Source organism: Rhinolophus sinicus, chromosome 2 (assembly GCF_057876585.1).
Source record: "Rhinolophus sinicus isolate RSI-liver-muscle chromosome 2, RSI-T2T, whole genome shotgun sequence".
Taxonomy (NCBI): Eukaryota; Metazoa; Chordata; class Mammalia; order Chiroptera; family Rhinolophidae; genus Rhinolophus; species Rhinolophus sinicus.
Window position 1 is genome coordinate 185,128,427 of NC_142502.1, and position 25,407 is coordinate 185,153,833.

At 43.0% G+C, this 25,407-nt stretch overlaps 1 protein-coding gene across 4 annotated transcripts in view; it reads right to left on the minus strand.

Moving 5' to 3' along the window:
* Positions 1-2,454: 2,454 nt before the first annotated feature.
* The window catches only part of GRHL1 (grainyhead like transcription factor 1), a 50,773-nt gene continuing 27,820 nt past the window's right edge, over positions 2,455-25,407 (minus strand). For 3 of the 4 annotated variants that reach the window (XM_088796303.1, XM_074331679.2, XM_088796302.1), the window contains exons 9-16: positions 21,183-21,341; positions 14,527-14,614; positions 12,274-12,413; positions 11,170-11,207; positions 8,924-9,015; positions 8,496-8,581; positions 5,314-5,378; positions 2,455-4,167 (exon numbers count right to left, since the gene is read on the minus strand). In XM_088796303.1, the coding sequence (XP_088652429.1) occupies positions 4,053-4,167; positions 5,314-5,378; positions 8,496-8,581; positions 8,924-9,015; positions 11,170-11,207; positions 12,274-12,413; positions 14,527-14,614; positions 21,183-21,341 (783 nt within the window). In that variant the 3' untranslated portion in view covers positions 2,455-4,052. The remainder of the gene's footprint in view (positions 4,168-5,313; positions 5,379-8,495; positions 8,582-8,923; positions 9,016-11,169; positions 11,208-12,273; positions 12,414-14,526; positions 14,615-21,182; positions 21,342-25,407) is intronic. The other variant, XM_074331680.2, reaches the window with a different exon arrangement.

Here is a 25,407-nt window from a genome sequence, read left to right on the forward strand (position 1 = left end):
TTCAGGTCACTGAAACAACCTTCTTTCAAGTGTGCACAGGTCAGTTAAACCTGAATACCAGTGTACACTGGTTGGGAATATTTCAGGGAAATAAAATTAAATTGTCTTTCCTAATCACTGCAAGAAAAGCCATGTGCCAGATGCATTATCCTTGGAAAGCCTGCTAAATATCCTGCCTCAGCATTCTGCAACTTGAGAGTGTGGCAGAGTTCCTCTTCAACAGCAACATACGGGAGAATATTCTAGAAAGAACAGTGGGGATTCGGAAAGTCCAGTGATCTTCCAGGGGATGCCAACTATTCCCTCATCTTACAAACACTGGATCGAGTGATTCAGTCAGTCATTCAGTGAAAATTTATTGATCATTGTGTCAACCAAGAATCTCAACAGAAATCAGTTGGCGCACTCATAACAGCCTAATGCGAAGCGATTATTTATAAAGGGATGATTTACCAAGAGGGAATGTAGGGGGACCTAAGGGACAGAATTGTGACCACCAGCAGGTGGCAGGTCACCCATGAAGGGACAAGGAAGTAGTTCCAGTACCTGAGGGAGAGTTGTGAGACCACCTGAGAGGAACGGTGAGCTTCAGGAACAGCCTCCCTGCGGAGGCTTATATGCAGAGCCAGCTGACTGGACGATGCTATCCACAGAAGGGGACACAATACAGTCACTCAAAAGAACACGTCTATAGGGTGGTGATAATCAAAACAGTTGCAAACAACAGTATGACCCTGTTTGCAAAACAGTGCACATAGTAGACTTGAGTTTGCACAGAGGACTCTTGTGCAGCCTTGGAGAACTTATCAGAGGTGATCTCTGAGGAGTGGGTTGGGGAGGTAGTAACTGATCCCTCAGAGAAATCTTCTCACGGAGCTCCAACATTCACCCGAATGACTGATGCTTTTTTCTTAGCATGCGCTACATTCATAATAAAACAAAATTTGACTAGATTTGAAGGTGGCTACAGGAATTCAGGACCAAGGGTGTGTACACATTAGACGACTTGACAGAAGAAACCGTCTGTGTGCCTCTTGTTGTTATTCCACACCTGCGGTGACGCCCGTGGGCTTGGGTTCAAGACCTGAACACACTGACTGGCTGACTGGCCTCCATTTGCTGTACATTGGTGACAGTATTTGCAGGTTGAGATGCAAATACTGCTAATACTGGACGATACTAATATAATGCTCCCTCCCCATACGGTAAAAGGAGTAAAGGAAATCACGAACATGAGTGCACTTTGCAGTCCTACCAAGCTACGGGCCAGTTGCCTCTCACTTGAGGGTCCCCAATCGCCTTCTCCTGTCTCCTTCCCCACGAAGTCGGCGGTATCTTGAAACCACCTTTTTCCTGAGCAGTCTCAGGGACTTACGCTTTATTGACTGCTGCCTCGTGAAATAGACGATTCCTATTTTATGGCCCCCTGGTCTAGCTCCAGCCTGGGCCAATTTAAGAGCTTCTAACTTCTAAACAACCTCCCTGCTGTTTCCAAGTGACTGGGCTACTCAACGGCACCAACTAGCCACTTAATAGTTACAAAATCATTTAATGAGCATCTGCTCCATAAGGAGCATTGGGCTGGGTCCCAGAGATTCAAGGAGACGAGGCCGTGCAGAGGCCTGGCAGGTTTTTGGTCACGACATGGAGCAGTGAGTGCCAGGACAGGGAACCGGGTGATCCACTAGGGAGACCAGGGGGAGGCCCCCACCTCCAGGGGAAAGCCAAATTTTGAGGCTGAAGAGCTAAATGACAGAGAAAGAAGTAAAGCAGAATGTGGGAAGGCAGGGAGCGTGAGGGAACCCGAGGAGATCCCTGGAGCCTTGGGAAAGGTGGGGTCCAGGAACAGCCCTGGTGGAGGGGACATGTGAGCCCCACCCCACAGCCTTGCCGTGGCTCAGGAACTCTGAGTGACCAGGAGTGGAGTCTGCCCTCAAGGATTCTTGTGGCCCAAGGATTGGAGTGAAAACTGCACAGACGCCGCAGGAAATCTATGGCGTTTGCTTCATTAACTTGATCGTGTGACCATTAGAAATCTATGTTCGTGTCTATCACAGTTAGGCCCCGGAGTATCTGAATGTGCTCACAACAGCCACTGGATTCAAACTCTGATGAACTGGAACATCACTGGTAGATTTTTTAAACCAAACATTTCCTGTTAAGCTTTTAACTAAAAACACAAAGATTTTGGGTCTAAAAGCATTGACCTGCAGCTTTAGTGGTTCAATTTTGGTTAATAGCTGAAAACATTTAGGGCTCCCTAACTTCACAATTACTTGGATCATTTCAGACACCTGTAAGGGAAAATTAAGACGAAGGAAAGAATCCTGAGGATACACGTTGGGAAGTCAGGGTAAAATGCTAAGCAGATCCTTTTTAGCTCTACCATTGTAAGATCTCACATTCTGCTGTCATGACTAATGAAAGGATCAAGTCAAACTGAATAACAGGAAATGACATATTACGAAATAGACATATAAAATTTAATCCCTTTGGTTTAAGATACATCTTCAATGATACAATTAAAAACAATAAACAAGACAAAATCAATTTCATAAAACAAAATATAAAATAGTCATATGACCCGTGTCCCATATCTTATCTTAGAAAACCAGCAATTTGGTTCACATACTTCATTAGAATATTTTAATGTAAAGATTTAACTACCAATCCTACTTATACAAATGAACTATTCTAGCTCCCTGAACCTAAAGATACCCGTGATTTTGTTTGTGTTAAAAACTATGCTTTTCAGTATTTTTATATATTTAAACATGTATACAAAATAGTCCCCTGCCATAATAATAGTCTCATAAATTCATGAATGCTTTCTACAGTTGTCAGCATATAAGATAATCAAAACATGGAGGCTCTGAAACATGATAAACTAGAAATCATTTCTTACAACAGGAAGATTATGAAGAACTCCATTTTGAGTTGTATAACCTGGTATACAATAGTCACGGTATGTTTTGTAGTTACTGTGTTTGTTCACTCTATTTGGTACATATGACTGGTATTATCATACAAAACAGACATGAATTACCGTAGTTTTCTCTTTACTTCATTTGCTAAACAGTGCAGAAATCCAAATAATAACACTCTCAAAAGCAAACAGAATCTCTGCCATTTGAGAAGGTTTTGTTTGCTATGCTATGGAATGACTGCTGTGTTGGGAAAACACAGAGAGAGCATTTTAGTGGGTTCCACTAAGTATAGTATTCTATCTGCTTGGTACACATTATCAAAAATAACTTAACCTTTGTCTAAGGAAAGTCTTTAAGGTCGACCTTACTGTATGTCTTCACTGTATGTACACAGATACCATATTATATATTATCTATTTATATAAGACATGTATGTACACATTTACAGACACAGGCCTTCAAAAATGTATTGCACTTATATACAATGCAGCTTTAGCTTAACTGATTCATACTGTAACCCACTGAAGTTCTTCATAAGAAAGGCAGTTGATATGTTCAAGAAAGTTGCAAAGGAAGATTTCAGTAACATGCTCTATCTGAGTAAACATTTCCTGGGGGCTGAGAGGTGCACCCTCTGCTCTCCGGACGCTACTCCCACTACCCTGAGGGAGGCAGAGTCACACCGAGTGTCAGCCAGGGCACGAGAACCTTAATGCCACACCACTGCCTTTTCTGACTTACACCAGTGAGCAGGCCCACGGACACTGAGCGACAAGGGAGACAGCCCAATGTTTTTATCAGTCATGTAGCAGATATCCTAAAAAGGTTCCCAGAGAGTATTAAAACTTGGAATAAAGTTTTCATTTTTAATCCTAAGCATTTATATCAGAAAATTCAAACATAATAGTCTATGGATTTCTTTGTCATCTGAAAAACGCCATGTGATATATTCAATGCTGTCTCCAAGCCAAATGCAGCACCATCTCCAACTCCAAAGGAGTCCCTTCCATTGACATCCGCCCGTTGGGAAGGCAGCTTGCCGACCGGTGTACTGTGGCTTGCCGAACAGTAAGAACTACAGAACACCTTCACAGAACTCACTGGGAGTTGCGGGCCAGGACGCCCTTAGATCTCAGTGAGGGTGAGTTTGTACGACCCCCCCACTTCTTCGATCTGCAGCTGGAAGGTATCTTCATTGGAGTAATGCTTCACAATGTTGTCGTCCATGTTTACCAGGATCCTAGAGAGGAGAGGCCAGAGAGACGCGCTCAGCCCGCTCACTTCGGAGTCAGACCCAGATTTCAGTTAGCTCTGCTACTTACCAGCTGTGACCACGAGGCAGATATTTAAACTCCCTAAGCCTCAATGTCCTCAACTATGAAATGGGATAATAGTGCTATCTTGTAAGATTTTTGTGAGGATTGAATGAGGACTCAAGTAAAGCACTTATGCATTTACGCGTATAAAAGTACTGGGCATGCGATAAACAAAACATACTAGTTTATTTGTTATTATTCCAGCATGTAGCAATCACTCAATAAACAGTGGCTATTATAATGAATGCAAGAAATCCACAGACGAAACACTTCATTGGTCCAGCTTTAGAAAGAATATAAATAGAATTAATCTATGGAATCTGAAGCCACAGTTCCCTAACAAATGGCAAATTATCCTCAAAGTTTAATTGAACTACACTAAGCCCAACCCTTCCCATAGGCCCATCTACAAAATTCCATTTAGGATTTGCTTTAGAATTAAGCCAAAATAGTTTTATGCCATCCCCTGCTTACCCATGCCAAACAGCATAGACACTTAAGTAAAACAGAACTAAAAATATTAATTTCTGCACAAGGAAGCAATGCTCTATGATTGAAAACACAATCCAGGGCAGGAGAGTGGAGTGGAATGAGCAAAGCTTTGCAGTCAGCTCATGGGCTTGGCACTAATCTGATCTCAGACAAGTCTCTTCGGCTCTCTGTACCTCAGCTGCCTCCTCTATAAACTCTGAACAGTAACACTCATCTCAGAGGGTAACGTGAAAATTCAATAATACGTGAAGTGCCCGATCCCGTGCCTGACTCACGATGGGAGCTCAATATGGGGTAGCAATTGCTGTCATCTTTAGTAAATTTTATAACGTGCTCTAGAACTTGGAGCCACGTCACTGCTGCCAAGCATGAGAAGCGCAAATAAACATTTTGATTGAAAAAAAATCCACAAGGATGTCTCAGAAAGTAGATCAATTTTACATGGATAATTTAAGAAAAAACATTCTTGCGTTAATGTTTCTGTAACTGTTTCTGGACTGGGTACAATGCAAGTGCATAACGTTAATGTTATATGATGTTAATCTTATTTGGTACTAAGAATGCCAGTCAATGCTCACCCTTTTTTACACTTCTTGAATATTTTCCCAATCTTGTCATGGGGAACATCATATTTGTCTGAGATCTAAAAGAGCAATGAAAAATAATTACAAAATGCCATTTTCACGATTTTAACAAAAAAGCTATATATATGTGTGTGTGTGTATGTGTATATATGTGCATATATATATACATATATACATATATATATATATATATATATATATATATATATATATATAGTGGCATAGTCACTTAAGTTTCTGTTTTTCAAAAATGCATATGCAAAGCCATCCATATCTTGGAGGGGTGTTACCTACCTTAGGAGGGAGCTGGAATCAGGTGCTTTGTTATTTCTCCCTAGTTCATGCATGTCCACAAATGCATTATATGGTCATAGTTATTTTTTTTTAAGAATAATTTTATACAGTTTTAAGTTTATAGAAAAGTGAGCAGAAAGTAGAGTTCCTCCCCTCCATTAGTGTGGTGCATTATATGTGATGAGCCAACACTGCTATAATATTATGAATTAAAGTCTAGCACTTACATGAGGACTCGCTCTGAGCTGTACATCCTATAGGTTCTGACAGATGCATTATGACACGTATCCATAGTCATGGGGATGCTGGTCAAGTGTACAAAGGCCTTGCTTTGGAGTCAGACGATTCGAATCAGTTCTGATTCACGTTCAGCTAGCAGGTGACCTTTCTGACCCTCAGCCTCTCCTCCTCAGTAAAGCGAGACTCACCTCACACACCACAGGGCTGTTGTGAGGATCAAAGCGAGTCCAGCACAAGGCACTTGTTGTTAATTTCAGATACAGAATTATGGGAAGGAAAACACATTTAAATATCCCATAGCCTCAAAGAAACCTCCATGTCTCAGTCACAGACTAAGTCTGTGTCTCTGCCCGTTCTACCCAGAGCCTCTCGACAGCTGTAAAGACTCACAAAATCACCAAGGTTCGGCTAATGTGGCTGCAGCCACTGGGGTATGGCCTCAGCCTATGCTCAGCCTGAGCACCTCCCTTTTTGGGACCAATGAGTGGATCCACACAGTGCAGTGAAATGAGTGTGGTGTAATCTTTGGATGTTTTTCTTTCAGGGCACAGAAGCTATCTTTACAGAGGGAGAATGAATTACTCCAAGGACAAGCAGCTGGCTCAATCTAGATCAAATGATTTATTTGGACATTGTTGTGCAGGCCACTCCCACACTGGGATCACCACCTACTCTCAATCTGAAGAGCAAAGCTAGAGGCAGCACTGAGAAATGGGGCCTCAGAAGACCAACTAGCAGATCGCTTTCAATCTTATAAAAATATACATTTCAAACCAAACCCAAGCTCCCATCATACACACAAGTCCATTTCTTTTCTGTATCGCTGGGTAATAACTTGGTATATTTATGAAATCCCAGCTCCAAGAGACGTAAGACATAATAATGCAATCTTTTGAGTCGTGAACAATTATATTTGGCACAGTAAGTCTCAATCTCTTTCACACTCTCTTCTCTCTCCATAACCAAGGGTTTGCATGATTCTTAAGAAATGAGGTGGGGTGGTCGGGTGGCTCAGGCGGTTGGAGCGCTGCGCTCCCAGCTCAACCTGGAGCTGGGCTGCTGTGAGCAGCCAGCGGCCAGCATGAGCGGCCGGCAGCTGGCGAGAGATGCAGTGAGCTGCCGTGTGCGGCCAGCACAAGTTCCCATGAGCTGCCGTGAGCTGCCGGTGACTGACTGGCTCAGCTGGGTGGAGCGCTCATAATACCAACATAGGCCAGTGAGCTGCGCCCTCCACAACTAGACTAAGAACAATGGCTTGACTTGGAGTGTGGGGAGGGGAAAGAGAGGAAGGACGGGAGAAGGGAAAAGAAAAATAAAAGAAATGAGGAAGGGTTGTCAGAAGACAAGGTAAGAGGAACCCAGGAGAAATGGCAGGAAGCAGGAAAGTGACGTAGCAAAGCAGTGTGCATGGTGGTGTTGGCTGTGGTACAGGAGGAAGGGGATGTGCTGCTCAGAGCCAGGCAACAGCTCCCCCAATTCACTGTCCCCTCCCGCTGCTGTACTGTTCTTCATCCCTTTATCAGCACCTGGCAAATTACAGGTTAGTTTCTTTGCTTTATTGTCTCTATCTTCCTAACTAGAACCTAAACTCTATCTTGCTCTTGTAACTCTACTGCCAAGAACGGTACCGGGCACAAAGCAGGCCCTTAACAAATACTCCTTAAATGAATTCAACACACTGCAGTTGTCAGGGGGGAGCCAGAGGACACACATTTCTAGTAAGTATCAGGAGACAGTGCTGAGTCTTTGAATTCCACCCTGGGGTAAAGCCAAAGTGGGGACTCAGCATGGTATCCTTCTCATGCCACCTCCCTCTGCTGTCCCAAAGAGCAGGCTGGGATCCATTTGCTTGTCAACCCTTTGCTGGGAGCCTATCAGAAGGCTTTATGGTCATCACTGGTTATACCTCTCATTTTCTCAAATATACTTTGGGTAAGGTCCTAGAGCAAGTTCAGTTGTTCCCTAAAATCAGGAATTTCAAAGGCAGACCAAGGAGCCATTGTTTCTATGCATGAAGTTTGTAAGGTTTTAGTTGATTAAAAAATTTTGTTGGGGGCAGCCAGTTTAGTTCAGTTGGTTAGAGCATGGTACTGATAACACCAAGGTTGCCAGTTCGATCCCCGCATGGGCCACTGTGAGCTGGGCCCTCTTTAAAAAAATAATTAAAATTAAAATTAAATTAAATAAGATAAAGTAAAAAATAAAATAAAAATATAAAATAATAATAAAAAACAAACCACACCCTCTCAAAAAAAATTTTTGTTGTTGTTGGCTTCTAAAAGGTTAAATGGCAATCTCTCTTTAACCAAGTACAATAAAAATCTAACTATTTCATAGGTCATCACAAATTCACTCAATTCAGTGGACTAGACATTACCAAGTGATTACTATCTACCAACTAGCATGCTGGGTGCAGTGGTCTGAGACAAGATGGTGACAACCCCGCAAAGACTGAGGACCCATGAGGTGGGTGAAACGTGAACTATGCCACAGGCACAGACGAGGCACTGCCACTCAGTAAAAGCCTCCGAGGTTTCAGAACAGCAAAGGAATCTGCATGGTCTGTAAGATCTGTTCCAGCGCAATTCTGTGTAGGTTTGCTTTCACTTTTTAAAGAGAATTATAGAGTTTATACTACTTACAGCTTCCATCAAGCCTTTCAAAGATGGAGTCTTGAGCATCAGGGCATCAAAGACTTCTTCTGACTCCTTTCGCACATAGAGCAGCACTAATCCCCAATTGGGAATAAGGAGGTGAAAAAAGAAAAAAAAGGATGCAGTTCATTCATACGAGCAAAATAAGAAAACAGATCTTGGGTCCTGGTTAAAATAAAAAGAGACATCCACACCAAGGACAGCAAACATGAACCAATATGAAATGTCTCGAGGAACATAGCTTTCAGCTTCTTTTAACGCTGCTGGACGTTTAAGCTCAAACTGGGAGTTGGTCTGATGGAAGAATACTCAAGGAAGTCAAACTGGACAAGAATTGTTTGAGTGACTGATGCTTCTGACAGATTCAGAACTCACTTCTAATTTAAAACTCCTACTAAGAAATTAAGCCAACGCACCTCTCTTTGGTTCTTCTATCCGGGTCAGCTTCGCAGGAGGTGGAATCACAAAATCATCTTCCGACCCATATGGCCCCCTTTTCAAGTTTGATCTGCAGGCGACCCAAAGTATGCAATTAGCGACTTCAACTTAAAGCACTCGCAGAAACAAAAAGTTTCAGGGTCTATCACTGAACTTTAGATTTACAATGACTATCATTCCTTATCTGGTCCAGCTTCCTTATTTTGTGGATGAAAATCTGAGGCGCCAAGAGAAATGCTGACGGAACCAGGGCTCCTGCTATTAAAAGGCAGAGCTGAGACTACACTCAGGTCGCCTGCCAAACACCCTCCCCTGCTCTTACACTAGATCAAGCTGCCTTCTCAGGAATGAAGAGTCCCTTTTCAGGAAAAATTTGTGGAGGAGGTAGGACTTGTAGTATATGTAAAGATGCTAACACAGAAGAGGGCATGTCAAAAAGGGAGAAAGTGTGAGCAGGAAAATGCAAAGCCAGGCTGGCTGATACAGAATGCTCCATAGGAAGACAAATCCCGAAGGGCAGCCTGGCTGTGCTGTGGACCATCTTGACCACTGGGCTCTAAGGAACTTTAGATTTTATGTTGCTGGTATTAGGGAATCTGAAAGTTCTGAGAGACGAGAATGCTATAACCAAAGTGTGTGGTAAAGACGGGAGGGGCCTCCAGGCAGAGGAACCAGTGAGAGGAGTCTGGAGACAATCACAGCGTGTGATGCTGAAGGGTTAAAATACAGCAGTGTCAGTGGAACTGAAAAGGGGAAGATGGAAGTAAGTGCATTTGAAGAAAGAAGAGAAAAATCAGCGGAACTGGCTGTCAAAGACACAAGTTATGCGGTGTTCAGCATTGTGAGGTTTAGTGTGGATGAGCAAGAATTTTAGGAAAGTAACTGAAAACGAAGACAGTGAGTGTTGGTTTTGAGCAGAATGATCATTTCCAGAATAAGGTTTGGGCTTTAAAACCGTCTGTCCCAGCTTCTAGGACACGTCAGCATCCAGCGAAAGCCATGTAAGATGTACGTCTGAGCACAGGGAGACTTAGAGAGGCAGCGGAGAGCTGACCTTCAGTGAGAAGACACCGCAGGCAACATGGTGGGAACAAGGAGCTCTGATCAGGCCCGAGGAGGGGACCGGAGAGAGAGCACTGAGTCGGAGGGCTGCCACCCGGGCAGGCAGGGTGCCCACGTGGGCGGAGCAGCCACACCTGAACAGCAATGACACACCCAGGGCCCCATCTGGGATTCTAGAACTCATTCTCCACCACACGGAGCCAGGGTTTCTTGGAAAACAGGCTGATTCTAGAGCTGAAGAAAGGAAAATACAAGTGCCAAGTGCCTGGAACGCACTGTGCCTGAGAGTGAGAAAATGCTCGAGAAAGTTGGGGAGTGGGAAGGTCATGTCAAAGGGATCCAGGGGCAACCCTGAAAGTCTCTGCTGACCTTCCGGGATGAGTTGAGCTAAGTACATAACTTACTGAATAAAATTGGAAACTATGAGTCCATACTGATATAATAAATGAATAAACGGAATGTTTGATGAGGAATGAGACAGTTACAAAGCTACAAAGCACTGCCCCCAACACTTACTACCAAAGGAGAAAGAGCAGCTTCACACTAGAGAAGGCTGGCAGACGCCACCTTCATCGAGTCGTCAGAGTGGACATCACTAATGACGGCTAAGCCGGCTGTGTGCCGCCCCGACAGGACGCACCCAGAAGGCAGCATTGTACGTATGCCCTTCCTACCAAGATGCATCATCGAATCTAATCCTGAGGAAACAGTGGACAGACCCAAGCGGACCGCATTCTACAAAACGACTGCTTTGTAATCTTCAAAGGTGTTAGGTCAGGAAAGTCAAGGAGAGATGGACTGTTCTAGATTGATGGCGCTAAAACAAACTTGACAAGTAAATTCACTGAGTAAGTCTGAACTGGATCCTTTTTTGCTATAAAAGACATTATTGGAACAACTGGCAACACTTGACTAGGGTATGAGCTCTGACTGGTACTAAAGCCTCAATGTCAATACCCCGACTTTGTTACGCAGGGGAACATCCTTGTTTGTGGGAAATATACACTAAAGTATTGAGAAATGATGGGATCATTGGATCAGCAATGTACTCTCAAATGGCTCGGGAAAGAATGAGTTCTTTGTATCGTACTTGCAACTTTTCTATAAGTTTGAGATTGTTTCAAAATAAAAAGAATTTAATAAAACAAAATATAAATCTTACCCTTCACCCTCCAATTCTTCTGAGGCAATAGAAAGGACCTAAGACCAAAAAAACAGATTGCTTTTCAATTATATGCTCAAAATATTTCAGGCCGCAAATAAATTATTCCTAAAATGAAAATAATTTTGAATTTGACTAATCTAACACAAAATCCTTTAGCTTTCTTTTTCAATAACCAGATTCTTAGAGATATTTTGAACTCCAACTCAGGGGTTGGCAAACTATGCCCCAGGGGCCAAGTTTGGCCCAATGCCTGTTTGAGTAAATAAAGCATTTATTGGCACACAGCCATACTCATTCATTGACGTGTTGTTTATGGCTGTTTTGGCACTACAGTGGAAGAGTTAAGTAGTCACAACAGAGACCATATGACCGAAAAAACCAAAAATACTTATTTGACTCTTTATAGAAAAAGTTTGCCGACCCCTGCTCACCCCAAAGCTTCTCATTAGGAACTAAATATCCTGGCAATGGCTTCCCCTCAAGAACTGTAAAAGTCATCAGTCCACAAAATCTGTCTACAAAGTGCATGGCAGATCATCTTCTCGACATTTATTTGAACTCAGCATAGAAGGCATGCTCCAAGCTCCTCAGTTCCAACCTCTACTAAGCTTTTGCTCAGAGCAGGGCAGGACTATTTGTTAAATTTCACATTAGTTGCCAAGACACAGCTGTCCGTGTGCCAGCGATGACTCAATAACTGAAACCATGAACAGAGCCTTCAGATGTTCTTTATGCCATGAGGCCGCCTACCCGACGGACTCTTCCAGCTTTTCCCTCCTGTCCAGACCCATATGAGTTACATTCATGAGGTCAAAGACTCAAACTTCAACTTGTGTGACTACTCTAGCATCTTTGAAATGAGCTAAAAGATAAATACATAAATACAAACAGGATTTAGTGGAACGCTTTGGTACTGTGTTTCCAAATTAACAGTGCTTAAACACTCTCCACTGCCAGGACGTCTTGGCGCCCCCACTAAATATCCCAAAGAGCTGACCCTAACGTGCTCAGACCTCACTCAGTTCTGGCTGCTGTTTACCAAAGACTTTCTTTCTGTCGAATCTTACTTCCTACAGCCACCCCGGGATCCTGGTTACGTACGTGAGCGCCCCGCTGAAGGTTGGAGAAGTGCACGTCAGGAATGAAGAGGACAGGCTGGGTATCAAGATCAATAAAGGGCTTGAAAACTGTGATATCCATTCGTTTGTGAGAGGGAAGCAGTGCCACTTTAACATCAGAAACTGAAAAAAAAAAAAAAAAATGAGAACACCACAGTCAACAGCTTATATGTACAGGCTGGATGCAGGCCACAGAGTATTTTCCTTAGTGGTTAAGAAACTTAAATTGTAGCGCTGTAACACACAGGTCCTGTCCTCTGAACTAAGAGGAAAATCAGTTTATGTGAAGGAATGTGTTGTCTGTATTTACTACGTTAAAACCCACTGAAAAACAGAGGAGAAAAAGGTATCTTTAAACACACACATACACACAGAAAATTGGAAACAGAGGCTAAGCATTTTTAGTTTTTGTCTGAAGGGCTAACACTTATGATTGCACAGACATAACTTAGAAATGATTTCACTTTAGCTAGCCTCATGAAATAATTTACACTCTAATAACAACGTATTCTTTCTACCTTGGAATCTACACCATACCTTCGACTTCAGAACTGAACCTCAGGGAGGTTAAGAGTAAGCACGACTGTCTAATTTTTAATTTATGGAATTAGACTCCGTCTTCCCTCCTCATCTGGCCCTGAAGTACTCAGTGACGAACTTTCCTGGTTAGTTAGCTGTTCTCTGAAGTGACACCGGGAGTTTGCACTTTGATGCCACTAGGAGAACCCTGACTAACATGCTCCAGGGCAAATGTCTGCTGAGCCAGACAGAATGTTCAAAGAACAGATGCCAGCAGCCCACGTACTGCAGATGAAACACTGCTGGCATGGAGCAGCATGTTTTTTCATTTTAGCTGAGAGAGACCAATATTGTGACTATGAATATTGGTCACATTAAAAAAAAGAGAGATCCAAGATGGCGGAGTAAACACATGCTGTGCTTGCCTCATCCCATGAACACATCAAAATTACAACTGAATTATAGACCAATCAACCTGGAGAACCATCTGAAGTCTAGCTGAACAGAGGTTTTATAACTAAGGATATAAAGAAGACGCCACGTTGAGACTGCAGCTCTATCACATTTGAATGTAAGTACAGAGTTTAAATGGTATTTGAGCATGCAGTCAATTTAAATGAGAAAAAAAATTGGATCTTGAAAATAAAAGAAACTACAAGTTAAATTAATCTTAAAAAAAAAAAAAAGAAGGAAAAAAGATTTCCTGGTGAAATGTCCAGAGGCCTTACAGATTCTGCAAATGTTAGAATACAATACAGAAGAAAAACCACACTCATTTGGAATTAAGACCTCCAAGGCCGGTCTGGTGGCTCAGGTGGTTGGAGCCCCGAGCTCCTAATGCCGAGGTTGCCAGTTCGATTCCCACAAGGGCCAATGAGCTGCGCCCTCTACAGCTAAGATTGTGAACAACAGCTCTCCCTGGAGCTGGGCTGCCCTAAGCAGCCGGAGGTCAGCGTGAGCTGCCGTGGGCTACTATGAGCTACCACAGGCTGCTGAGTGCCGCCACAGGCTGCTGCATGCTGCTGTGGGCTGCCATGAGTGGCTGGTGGCCAGCATGAGTGGCCGGTGGCCAGTGTGAGTGGCCGGCAGCCATTGTGAGCGGCCGTGGGCTGCTGTGTGCTGCCATGAGCTGCCGGCGGCCAGCATGAGTGGCCAGCAGCCAGTGTAAGCAGCTGGTAAGAGCTGCTGTGATCTGCTGTGAGCGGCCAACCGACGACCGGTGACCGACTGCCTCAGCCGGGGGAGCGCAAGGCTCATAATACCAGCATGGGCCAGGGAGATGGGTCCTATACAACTAGACTGAGAAACAACGGCTTGAACCGGAGTGGGAGTTGGGGGACAGAAGAAGGGTAAAGAAAAAAAAAGACCTCCTGAATTCTCAAGCGTGTTAATTATTCTTTTAAATCTAGACAAGTCCCTATTTTATCATTGGCTATTCAGGTGTTCGGAATGTGTATTATGTTTAGGAACGGAACCAGCAACCTGAGCTACAACTGACAACCAAAATAGCCTACACTCTGGAAAAACTCAAGAATCTTCTTGTAGTTCCTCAAGAAAATGACTTAGTCATTCATTTGTTTTTGCATCTGGTAGGGGAGCAATGCTACCACTGCACGGTAGTAAAAAATATTCTCTCTTATATCATCTGCTTGAAAAATCAAGTCATGATTCCCAATGGAAAATGTCTGAAATGCTTGGAGGGAACATTTCTACTTACAGGCATTCAACTGGGAGCTGGGGTCAGTACACTTGCCTTTTCTTTTGCTTTGTTTTCGTTCTTCATCCCTGATTTTCCGTTCGGCTCCCTATAGGTCAAGACAAGACAAGACAAGACATGATTCTGTTTATCTGATTCTTTTAAAATATTTAACCCTTATCCTGACCAGTGGGGGTAGGGTGGAAATACCTCTTCTTTGGAGATGAATTCCAGTACCTATTATATTCAGTGAGCTTATTATAATACTTCCTTCTAAAAACAATTTTTAACTCTATGAAATCACAGGGAAACATTTATTTTAAAAACAGAAAAACAGCACAAAATTCCCCCCATAATGGATGTGGCCAGGTTAAATGACAAGCTGAGAAGATCTGCTAGTATACCGCACTGCCTTCAAAGGCATGAGTGGCTTTTCCTGTTGCCCAATCACAAGAAAATGAAAAGGAAAAATAGAAGTTGACCCTCTGTTAAGTGTTTTCTCCTATATGGGCAATGTTATCACTGAAAGCTGTGATTCTCTTCAAGGACTTGGCATCAAACAAGTGAAAAATATGACTAACTGTAACACACAAGAGCAAAGATTTAACCAGAAAATGACACGATCACTTAAAGGAGACCAAATGTACTCCCAATCCTCTAGAGAGGACATATTACACACGAGATGTGCCATCTATGCAAACAGTGGCAGCGTCACACAACTGAACCCACAAAAATAAAAAGAGCCATATTAGTAATAAACATGACCTGAAATTAAGCAAGAGCAATTAAAAATATAACTATTAATTAATTATTTCACTTGACCTATTGGCATTTATTTTTGGATGGCACAGATTTCTTTACTATATTATCCAGTTAAGTTTGAATTGGTGGCTTATTTTTCTGTAATTCCCTGATGGCAGAGAGGCAATAAAAACCATCCCAATGATTCTGGTACTATTTTATAATAAAACCACATTTAAAAAAACCAGAATATAAAACCACTTCTGCCTCTTCTAGGTGTTAATATACTAACATAATGGTAAACATACAACCTGCTTATTAATATTGACACAAACATTACCTGCCTGACGTAGAGAAACAGGTAAATATGCCCAATCTCCCAGCTACCACTAAATAGAACTGGCCTCTGTCTTTCTCAGTCCTTCCTAATAGTCTATTAACTTCATTTTTATGATTAATTACACCCCCCAAAAGGTAGTTTTATAAAATAAGTCATTTCCCTCCTTATTTATCAGTTACATCCCTAAAGAATAAAGGACTTCTGCTTCCAGTCAAGATGGAGTAACACAGACCAGATTTACCCTCCACCCAGAAACAACTAAAAAGACCCCACAACATGCATGAAAAGGATTTTGAAGGCTTTGGCCACCAAGCAACAAACAGTAATGGCCCCTGAGAAACAGGAGCAGTGAGGTAAGCCTTCAGGTGCACCTGCTGACGCTGTCACCCTTCTCAGGCTGCGGTACAGGGGGTGATACCTGGTAGTCTCCTTGAGCCAGGTTCAGAGGTCAAGGCAGCAGGCCAAAGTAGCAATGGGGAAGGAGTTACCAGAGAAAAGAAGCCCAGAGCTCTTCACAGGGGCCCCCAAGTACTCCAAAGAGCACTGACAGCACACGCGTGTGAGGAAGTGACCAGCAGCTGGGGGAAAAGCTCTGCAAAGACGAGAATAGCACCTGAAACTCACACAGGGCCCCAAACAGTGCCTGTTGCCACCAGCCCGACTGGAAAAACTTCCAGTTTACCGGGCAGTGGGTAGAACAATCAGGAAAACATCGCCTCAGCAGTGGAGAATAACTAGCCTGACACTGAACACTTCTCCAGACCCACCCATCAAATTGTAAAAGTAAGACCTGAAAGGATCAAACTATTTCCAAGTAAGTTCATTAGCTCTCAGGACAAAGTTTGAGAAGATTCATCGATTACAAAATTATCAGCACCTTACAAGGTAAAACTCACAATGTCTGCTATCCAGTAAGATCACCAGGCACGTAGAGAAGCAGGAAAACTGTGAGGAGGACACTCAAACCATGAAACCAACCCAGCACTGACACACAGGTAACTCGAGGACATTTCCGTGGCTCCTACAACTGCAGTCCACGTGTTCCAAAAGCTACTGGAAAAACTGAACATGTTAAAGCAGAGACTTGAAAGATATAAAATAGAGCCAAGTTGGTCTTCTAGAGGTGAAAACTATAATGTCTGAGATGAAAAATACACAAAATGGGATTAACCGCAGTTCAGACAAGACAAAAAAACAAAAAAAAGAGACCGTGAACTTTAGGACATATCAATAGAAACAACCCAAAATTAAACACAGAGAGAACAAGTAATCCAAAAAAAAAAGAGCCGCAGTGAGCTGTGGGACAACCTCAAGCAGCTGTATCCATGTGGAACTGGCTTTCCCAAAGGAGGAGGAAGGAGAAGACATATTTGAAGAAACAATGGCTGAAAATTTTCCAAATTTGATGAAAACTATAAATAAACCCACAGATCCAAGAAGCTCAGTGAACTCTAAGCACAAGAAACATAAAAAGACACATCAAAGTGCTCAAAACAGTAAAAAGGGAAAATCTTAAAGACAGTCAGAAAATAACACATGTTAAGCACCGGGGAACAAAGGTAATGATGACAACACACTTCTCATCAGGAACTACGTAGCCAGAGGACACAGCCACATCTTTAAAGCATTAAAGGAAAAAAACCAGTCAACCAGAATGTTATACCCAAACGACCTTCCAAAACTGACGGTGAAACAGACTTCTCAGACATACAAAAGCTAAAAGATTTCTTCATCAGTAGACACACACTGAAAGAAATGTTGAAGGACATCCCATGACATTGGAGACCCATCTAAATTCAGGCTGTCTCGACTCTTTCTCTCAGTCAACAACTAGAGACTGACCTTGGGAACTCACATTTGTTCCCAGTTACAACCACAGTGAATATTGCTTTGATGAAGAAGAAAACTATCTGTGGAAACTAAGTGTTAGGATGGAACAGGTATATATATATACAAGCTCAAATCTGCACTGGTTAGTGATCCAATTTCTGTTCCTGTTTTCTCTGAAAAAGTGCTAAATTGCTGCTGCTTCTGAAATAACAGAAAATTCAATTTGTTGCAGTTGTTAAGCAACTCACAATCAAGTACTGATAAAATGTCTTCTTGGGAGAAACAAACCGACATAAATATCTCTGAAGGACACCAAGACACGTCTCATTTCTAGTTTCTTACTGTGAATATCGACTAGATTCGTAAAATGTGCGCGTTTTAAGAGACAACAGAAGGAAATGAATTGACAGGCACCAAATAACACGTGAATCAGAAAAGAGAGAATCAAGAAGGCAGGAGGGATATTCCAGAGAGAGAGGCAGCAGAGGACAAACCTACAATAGAAGAAGCAACCACAACCATATACATGGATGCCAGTTCTAACCAGATGCACCAGAATCAGGAGTGGGTGAGAGGTCAGAGGGGGATGCATGTGGTTGAAAGGTTAAGGACTTTGAAAATTAATTATACCCAGCACACACATACTATTTTCTTCTCATGCAAGATTTTCTGTCAATCCATAACAGCTCTGAGATTAAAAACTGGGGGTGAAAACAGTGTATAATTTCACCTTCTATGCCCCGTGGGTACCTTGCTGTTATTATACGACACTTATTACCACTCCTATATGCCTTAGGGCTGAAAACCCCAAAAGGATGGAGATCAACCTCCGTCTCCATGAGGATCTCTACTCCAGCAAACAGGGAAAAACAGGTAAGGAATACTTTTAGGGGCCTTACAAAGACAGCCATACCCATGAAGGCTGAGGGTGTCTGGGCATCTGCTAACAGGCCCACAAAGCACTGCTGGAAACAGACGCCTTGTTTCTCACCACGCTTCTGTGATTTCCTTTTAAAACTGGATAGAGCTTACATCCAACTCATGAAAACAGCCACTGACTCTGGCCTGCACACCTGACATGCTCTCCAAGACCTTGGACAACACGCTTCCTTACACGTGACTGGAACGAGCACATGGGCAGGCAACAACACCAGAAGATGGAACCGTGTGTTGTTCCAAACCACACTCAATTTTGCAACCTTGAAGAGAAGGCGTTCTTCTTCACAGAATACATTAGCAGGCACTCACACAGCAAAGAAAACTGGTTTCTAAATTCTGTACGACCACTGATCAATAAAATAACTTTGGACAATTCGTGAAAACTTTCCTGTATTTCATTTTCTAAGACAGCCACCAATAAAGGAGCCTCCCTCAAAAAGTCTTGATGTTAAAACTAAATTTGTTTAAGAGCATGAATCAATCCTGTTCATTCTCTTCAAAACTGCCCGTACAGTTTTTACCATCTGATATGGAAAACTCTAGTTCGTGCTAACTCGTGCTGACATCCAAATACAGCGATATTCAAAGTGTGATCCACGGACCAGTATCGGCCCATGAACTCTTATGGTCCGATCTGATGAAAAACGTATCAGAAATTGAGAAAGCAAGTAGATAGGATAATTTGATGTCTGTTCAAATAATTAAAACTGAGGCTTGTAGTTTGTATGACTTTGTTTTATGTTTCATTTCATTTTCCCAGCAAGTCATTTGACTTTTGATCATATTCTACAGAAGTTCATGCTGTCATAAGAAATAAAGAAATGGTCTTTCACTGTAGATAATTTGAGCCACTGCTCTACAAGATGATTCTGAACACCGAGGAAGGTCCTCGATGCAGGAACCGCCTCCTGCTGGCCTTTGGACAGCGCCCCCTCAGCTGCAGTCTCACAGACGGCCTCAAGGATGGCGTCAGAGCAAGCCCCCACTGTGTGTCACTTGAGGTCTTGCGAAAAATAAACATCCTCGTAGCATTAAAAAAAATGAAGCTTTTTATGAATTCTAAATAATGTTGAGGAAAATTATTAAATAGACATGAAATCTTTTAAGAAACAACAGATGTGAAATTTTGAATTCAACCAATAAAACTAATTTCTCCCTAGACTTTTAGAAAAAGAACATGGACATTCAAATAGCTTTTTTATTTTAAAAAAAAAAGAAACGTTTTCGTTTGGCGAAAAAGAGGAATGTGGTCTGAAGGACAGAAATCTGACTTAGAAATCTCTGCTCCATGCTGATGTGACTTGTCATCTGTACATGATGTGACAGCATCATGGTGAGCAGACTAATGGGCCCTCGCAGATGATATGTCCTAACCTCCAGAGACTGTAAACATGTCAGCGTACATGGCCAAGGAGAGTCAGGGCTGCTAATCACTGACTTAACACGGGAGAGTATCCTACATCATCACACAAGGGTACTGAAAAGCAGAAGAGTCAGAGGAGGACAGGTGACAGTGGAAGCAGACATGACACTCAGCTAGCCACTGCTGGCTTTGAAGACGGAAGGCTCCATGAGCCAAGGAGTATGGGCAGCCACTGGAAGGCACAGTAGCAAGAAGAAAGGCTGGCCCTGAGAGTCTCCAGAAAGGAATGCGGCTTTCCAAAATTAGCCCCATGAGACCTGGGTCAGACTTCTGACCTACAGAACCATAACACAACAAATATGTGTTGTTCTGAGCCACTAAGTTTGTGGTAATTTGTTAACAGCAACAACAGAGAACTACTACAACCTGGCACGTTCTCAGGCACATAGTAGGTACTCATAAATGTTACTGAATCTGGGTGCTTGAGAAAGCTGTCTGAACTTGCAAGGTCTTAGGCCATCCACTGGGGCCAGAGGCCTGCTCTATGTGCCCAACACAAAAGTCAGGACACCAGGCCTGACAGCAGAAACACTTCCAGTTATCTAGTGCCTTCCAAAAATCTTAGTAACAGAGAGGTTTTTTAACAGGATGAAAAGAGGACAACTGGCAAAAATATATAGTTCAATGTTTTTGAGTGGGAAAAGAGAAAGTGTTTTTCATCTCAGTTCAAATGGCCACTCACACGTGCAAGGAGTCTGCCCGGCTCTCCAGGCAACCACTGTCTCCAGACCTCAAGGCCCAGCGGGCCTACTACCTGCTCTCTGGATTTAATCCAGCTGAACCCCTGGCTCTGCATCTGGCAAAAGTGAGCATTGCTTCTCCAGACAAAAGAAGCCACACCAGAGAAAAGAAAGGACACTGAATCCTTGGGGCCTGCACTTTCTCTTCTGGCCTCCATGCGGCTTAGAGAAGACTCTAACTGCATCTCCTCTTCTGCTGCCTTAGCAGCCGGCTGACACCTGCAGGGACGGGGAGAGCAGGGAGGAGGGAGGAGAGCAGCCCTCTGCGATCTTCCACAAGGAGCCCTCAGACACAGAGCTCAAGAAGAGCCACTGCGGCCACTGCCTACAACCCCATAAGCCCAGGGGACACCAAGGGCAGCACAGCCCGGCCTGCGTCCCGTGTGGCCACCCTGACTCTATCAGACACGCCCCTGACAAACTATAGTTATTGACCCCTGTCATTTTTCCATGAAAACGAGATTTTTTTCCTTCCCTATATAATGTGTCTTTGCACAGCTAAAACAATAATTGCTAATTTAAAGTATCATTTTATACTAGCAACAGTACATTCATATTGAACTTAAATATTAAAAAGACCCTGTTTTTCTCTGCGAGGAAGAGTTACCTCATAGGCTTTATTCTATGCTCAGTTTTTATTCCCTACCCAGTCTGACGGTCTTACCTTGTCACAGAAGACTTTTATCTGGCAGTATGCCCGATGCACAGGCTTGTTGCTACGGTTGTTGTAACTATAGGTGTCAATTTGAATGTTAAGAGGCAACCCCTTCACACCCTTCTGAGAAGAGAAATCTGTGCTTAAGCAGTTCACAGAGATGAAAACCTGCAAAGGAAAGAAAAGGTGCCATAAACAATTGGCATGGATGGTCAACCTTAACACAGCCTGTAAAAATACTAGTATCATTGAAATCACTCAAATGTGTTCTAAATGAGAGCTCAACCTCCCATTTAAAAGAAAATTTTGAAAAAATAAAGTGTTTATTTTAAAACTATGCTTGGTCATAGGAATGGCAGACTTTAAAGGGAAAAAACATCCAGCAGCTTTGAACCAGAATAGTTATTTAGCGTCACACAGTGGACCAGTCTAGCTGTCTTTCTTGTATCATTTTTAAATGTTACCAATAGCATAGGTTCTCTTTGCAGCTGTTTTACAGCATAGTACAAACTCTCTGGGAATCTGCTTGGATTCATGTCTGTACCACCACTTAGGATGACTTGTAGTACCTGATGTCCGAATATTCCGGAATTTATGAAATCAGTGAGTCATATTATTAAAGTGGTACTGAAGGTGCTAGAGAGAACCAGGTGAATCTTTGTACAGCTCCAGTTCACCATACCTCCCCTCCCCCCAAATTTTGTGATTCTGGATTTTAACCTCTACAAACATGGTCATACAATGTTTTTGGAGTTCCCGTTCAACTATTTAGTTTTGGAATTTATTTCTGATGCGTGAGCACCACACAGTGGACAATACTGAAATTACAGTTTTTAAAGGCAGGTTGGCACATTTCAAAGACCTAAGACCCTTAGGCTAGATTCCTTCCAGTCCACAGGTCACAAAGCCTCAGCCCTAACAACCAAGAAAAGGTCCACCAGAGAAGTGTGAGCGCCACTGGCTGAACCAAGATCCACAGGGGGTAAGTTTAATTAAGTTAGGAAGGGGGAAAACCCAAACCTGTAAGAATGTAAGATAAAAGAGAAGGGAGTAAAAGGATAGCCACAATGGCAAAGAATGCTCTCTAAGGATGCAAAATGCTGAAACAGAGTTTTTATTCCTGCTCTAGTCTATGTGGGAAAAGCCCAAAACGCGCTAAAAGATTGAGGACCTGTCCAAACTAACAGACTGAAAGTCATCTCTCATCCTGGCCCTTCACAAGCTCTCCACTCAGACTAGTCTACTCACCATGCCTAGAACGCCCCTCGAATGTTTTTTCCTGCCTGGCCTCTGTCCTTGTCACTCTTCCTCCTCCTGTCCCCCGGGCGTCCCAGTCTGGGTCACCTCCGCAGTTCCTCTCTAAGTCCCACTTCCAGAGAACATTCGCGTTCACCCCGACTTGTGTCATGGGGCCAGCAGCACTGACACCATCCACAGAGCACCTGATGTTTTGGGACCTGTGCTGGCATTTCATCCACAGACCTCATTGCATCATCCCACAGCCCTGAGAGCCAGGACTACCCTTCTTCTACAGGGAAGCGCAGACGGAGTTTTAAAACTGTCTCCAAGGTAGAAAGCAAAGGACTAGAGTTCGTATCCAGGACGCCCCCCCTTCACACCATGCTACCTCTCTTTCTCAAATCAACTTTTTATCCTAAGCACCTTGCTTTTTACCACTTGAAATGGTCTGCCATTTTTGTGCGTGAGTATTTATATTTCCCTGACTAGATGCAGGCTAGGTCCATAGTTTCTGCTTTGTTCCTTTCTCAGTACTTAGCACAGTGCCTGATCTAGAATGGCCTTGTCTTGTCTGCTCTGATTTGCCTTCCCATTTAACTCATTTTCAGTAAATAAGCAAATTGATTTAATTTCTAGATACTTAAATCAGACATATAGGCAAAAGCGCACACATGAATTTCAAATCCATTAGAGAAACTTAGTGATTTGACTGTATCCTATGTATTTTTAAAGAACACTCTGCACACAATCCATAAATCCAAGTCAAGGAGATAAGTCTATGGAACGGATGAAAGACAGAAGCAGAGAGAAAGACAGAAAGGCAGTAGTCCATGGAAACAACTGAGCACATAAAGTAACCAAACCACTATGTACATTTAATTTCACAACCAGTAGACAATCCAAACTTTTCTCCATCATCCCAGGCCAGCCACATGGCTCAATTCCTAACGCAAAAACGGCCGCCTGGGAAAGTTACACTTTACCCTCAACAATTCCAGCAAGTCTCTGACCCAAAGTGATACTCCCTTCACAGGAGGAGCTCGTGGTGATCCAGCCTAAAACCTCCCCTCCCCTTGCTTCCCACTGTCAAGTTTCTACTCCATGCAGAAAGAAGCGGGAGCCAAGTCTCATGAGAAGTACAAGCGTGGAGCCCTGGGAGAGGCTTCACCCCACCATCACTCACAATCTCTTGCTTAGGTACTTTTTTCCTCCTATTTCTTAAGTCAATTCTTTCCAAACTCAGCAGTTTCCTAAATGTATCAACAGCATTTGTAAGTCAGCATTAAAAACACCGCCTTGCTAGATAACTACTCACACATACCAGTAGCCAGTGAACAAGACGTGCAATATAAGCAAGCTAGGCCAGGGCCATGAGGTACCAGCACAGGAGACCCATACGAGAAAAATGGGAGCAGTACTCATGAAGCCGCCTGCCGCGGTGTCCACGGCAAGAACACACAGGACGATCAGGGGACACACTGACACTGAAGGGGACGTATATGCCGTGTTTAAGCCTCAACCGAAGGCTGGCAAGGGGGCAAGATGCCTTACGCATGTTCTAGCAAGAGGTAACATGCTCAACAGGAAAGGCTTTGGTCAGAAAAGACATGTGAGTTTTGGTCCCAGCTCCATCACTAATTAGCACTGTGACCTTGGGAAAGGGTCCTCATCTGTCAAATGCAAGGTTGAATGCGGTGACCTCTAGATGACTGCCAACACTAGAGTTCCGCGACTGCATTTATACTGAAAGATGATGAATCCTTCATCCCTACTCTGTATTTACTAGTGACAATCATTTTGTGTCATACATTCATCAGTCAACTTCTTATAAATCATAGTATTTAAAAAGTATACATAAGGTTGCCATTTAAAGTAATCATAACTGCTCATGTGAAAGTAAGCATCTTCTAAAAGCAGTGGTTCTCAGGGCGGGGGCGGGGGGTGCGAGGCGCCTCAGCACCTCCTGGGAACTTGATGCTCTGCACCTGACTCCATTAGAGCCACCTGGGGACACGTCAGCCCGCGCTGCCACCCCGGCCATAGCCAGAGGCTCTGCTCTCATTGGCCTGGGGCGGGTTCCAGACACTAGGGCTGTTACGGCTGATCCCCAGGGAATTCTAGTGATCAGCCAGGATAAAAACCACTCCTGTTGAGTGATTATCTTCTCTACTTACACACTTTAACCCACAAAAGGTCTCCTTTGGCTCCAAAACCCAGAGATTATTAAAACAAGTCCCAGTACATGGTTTCTTTTCTTTAAAGAGTTTAGATACTCTTATATGTATTTATATGTATCCCATTAACTTCTATAATAAAACATTTTGACAGAGGCATAGCCCTATCACATAAGAAAACTATTCATTTAATCAATGGACACGTATCTATTAATAGTAAAGGAAACGCGCAACCTTGCTGTTTAATAAGGCCAGGCACATCTTTAATACCTCATAGTTCATAAAATAGCAGCCAGACTAAAAACTATTAAAAACCTATCAAACTCATTTCTTATGTTTATTTCTCAGGTGACATTTGATGTTCCCAGGGCTGACGTGTGGATGAACTGTGTATTTAGGTGAGGGTGTAAGGCGTGTCTCTGAACTACAGTGCGAGGTTGACTTGTTAATGTTGTCCCCACTGAGCTGCAAGCTCCTGATGATGGAGATAACACTCAACCGGCCCTGGTACAGAGCGCCACACGACACAGGGGTTTTAATAAAAGAAGGAAAATGCAGAGGGAGTAGTGAACAAATATGGTGAAAAGGAAATACAATGGAGACACATAAAACAGCTTTCATGTATGTACTTATCTAAACCAGAAGTCGTCTAACTTTTTCTGTGAAAGGGCCCAAAAGTATTTTTGTTTCTGTTAGCCACATGCAAGTACTTAACTCTCCAGTAACAGTGCAAAAGCAGCCACAGACAATACGTGAACAAATGGGCGTGGTGGCGTTTCAATAAAACTTTATTTACACAAACATGCAGCTGGCTGGCCAGG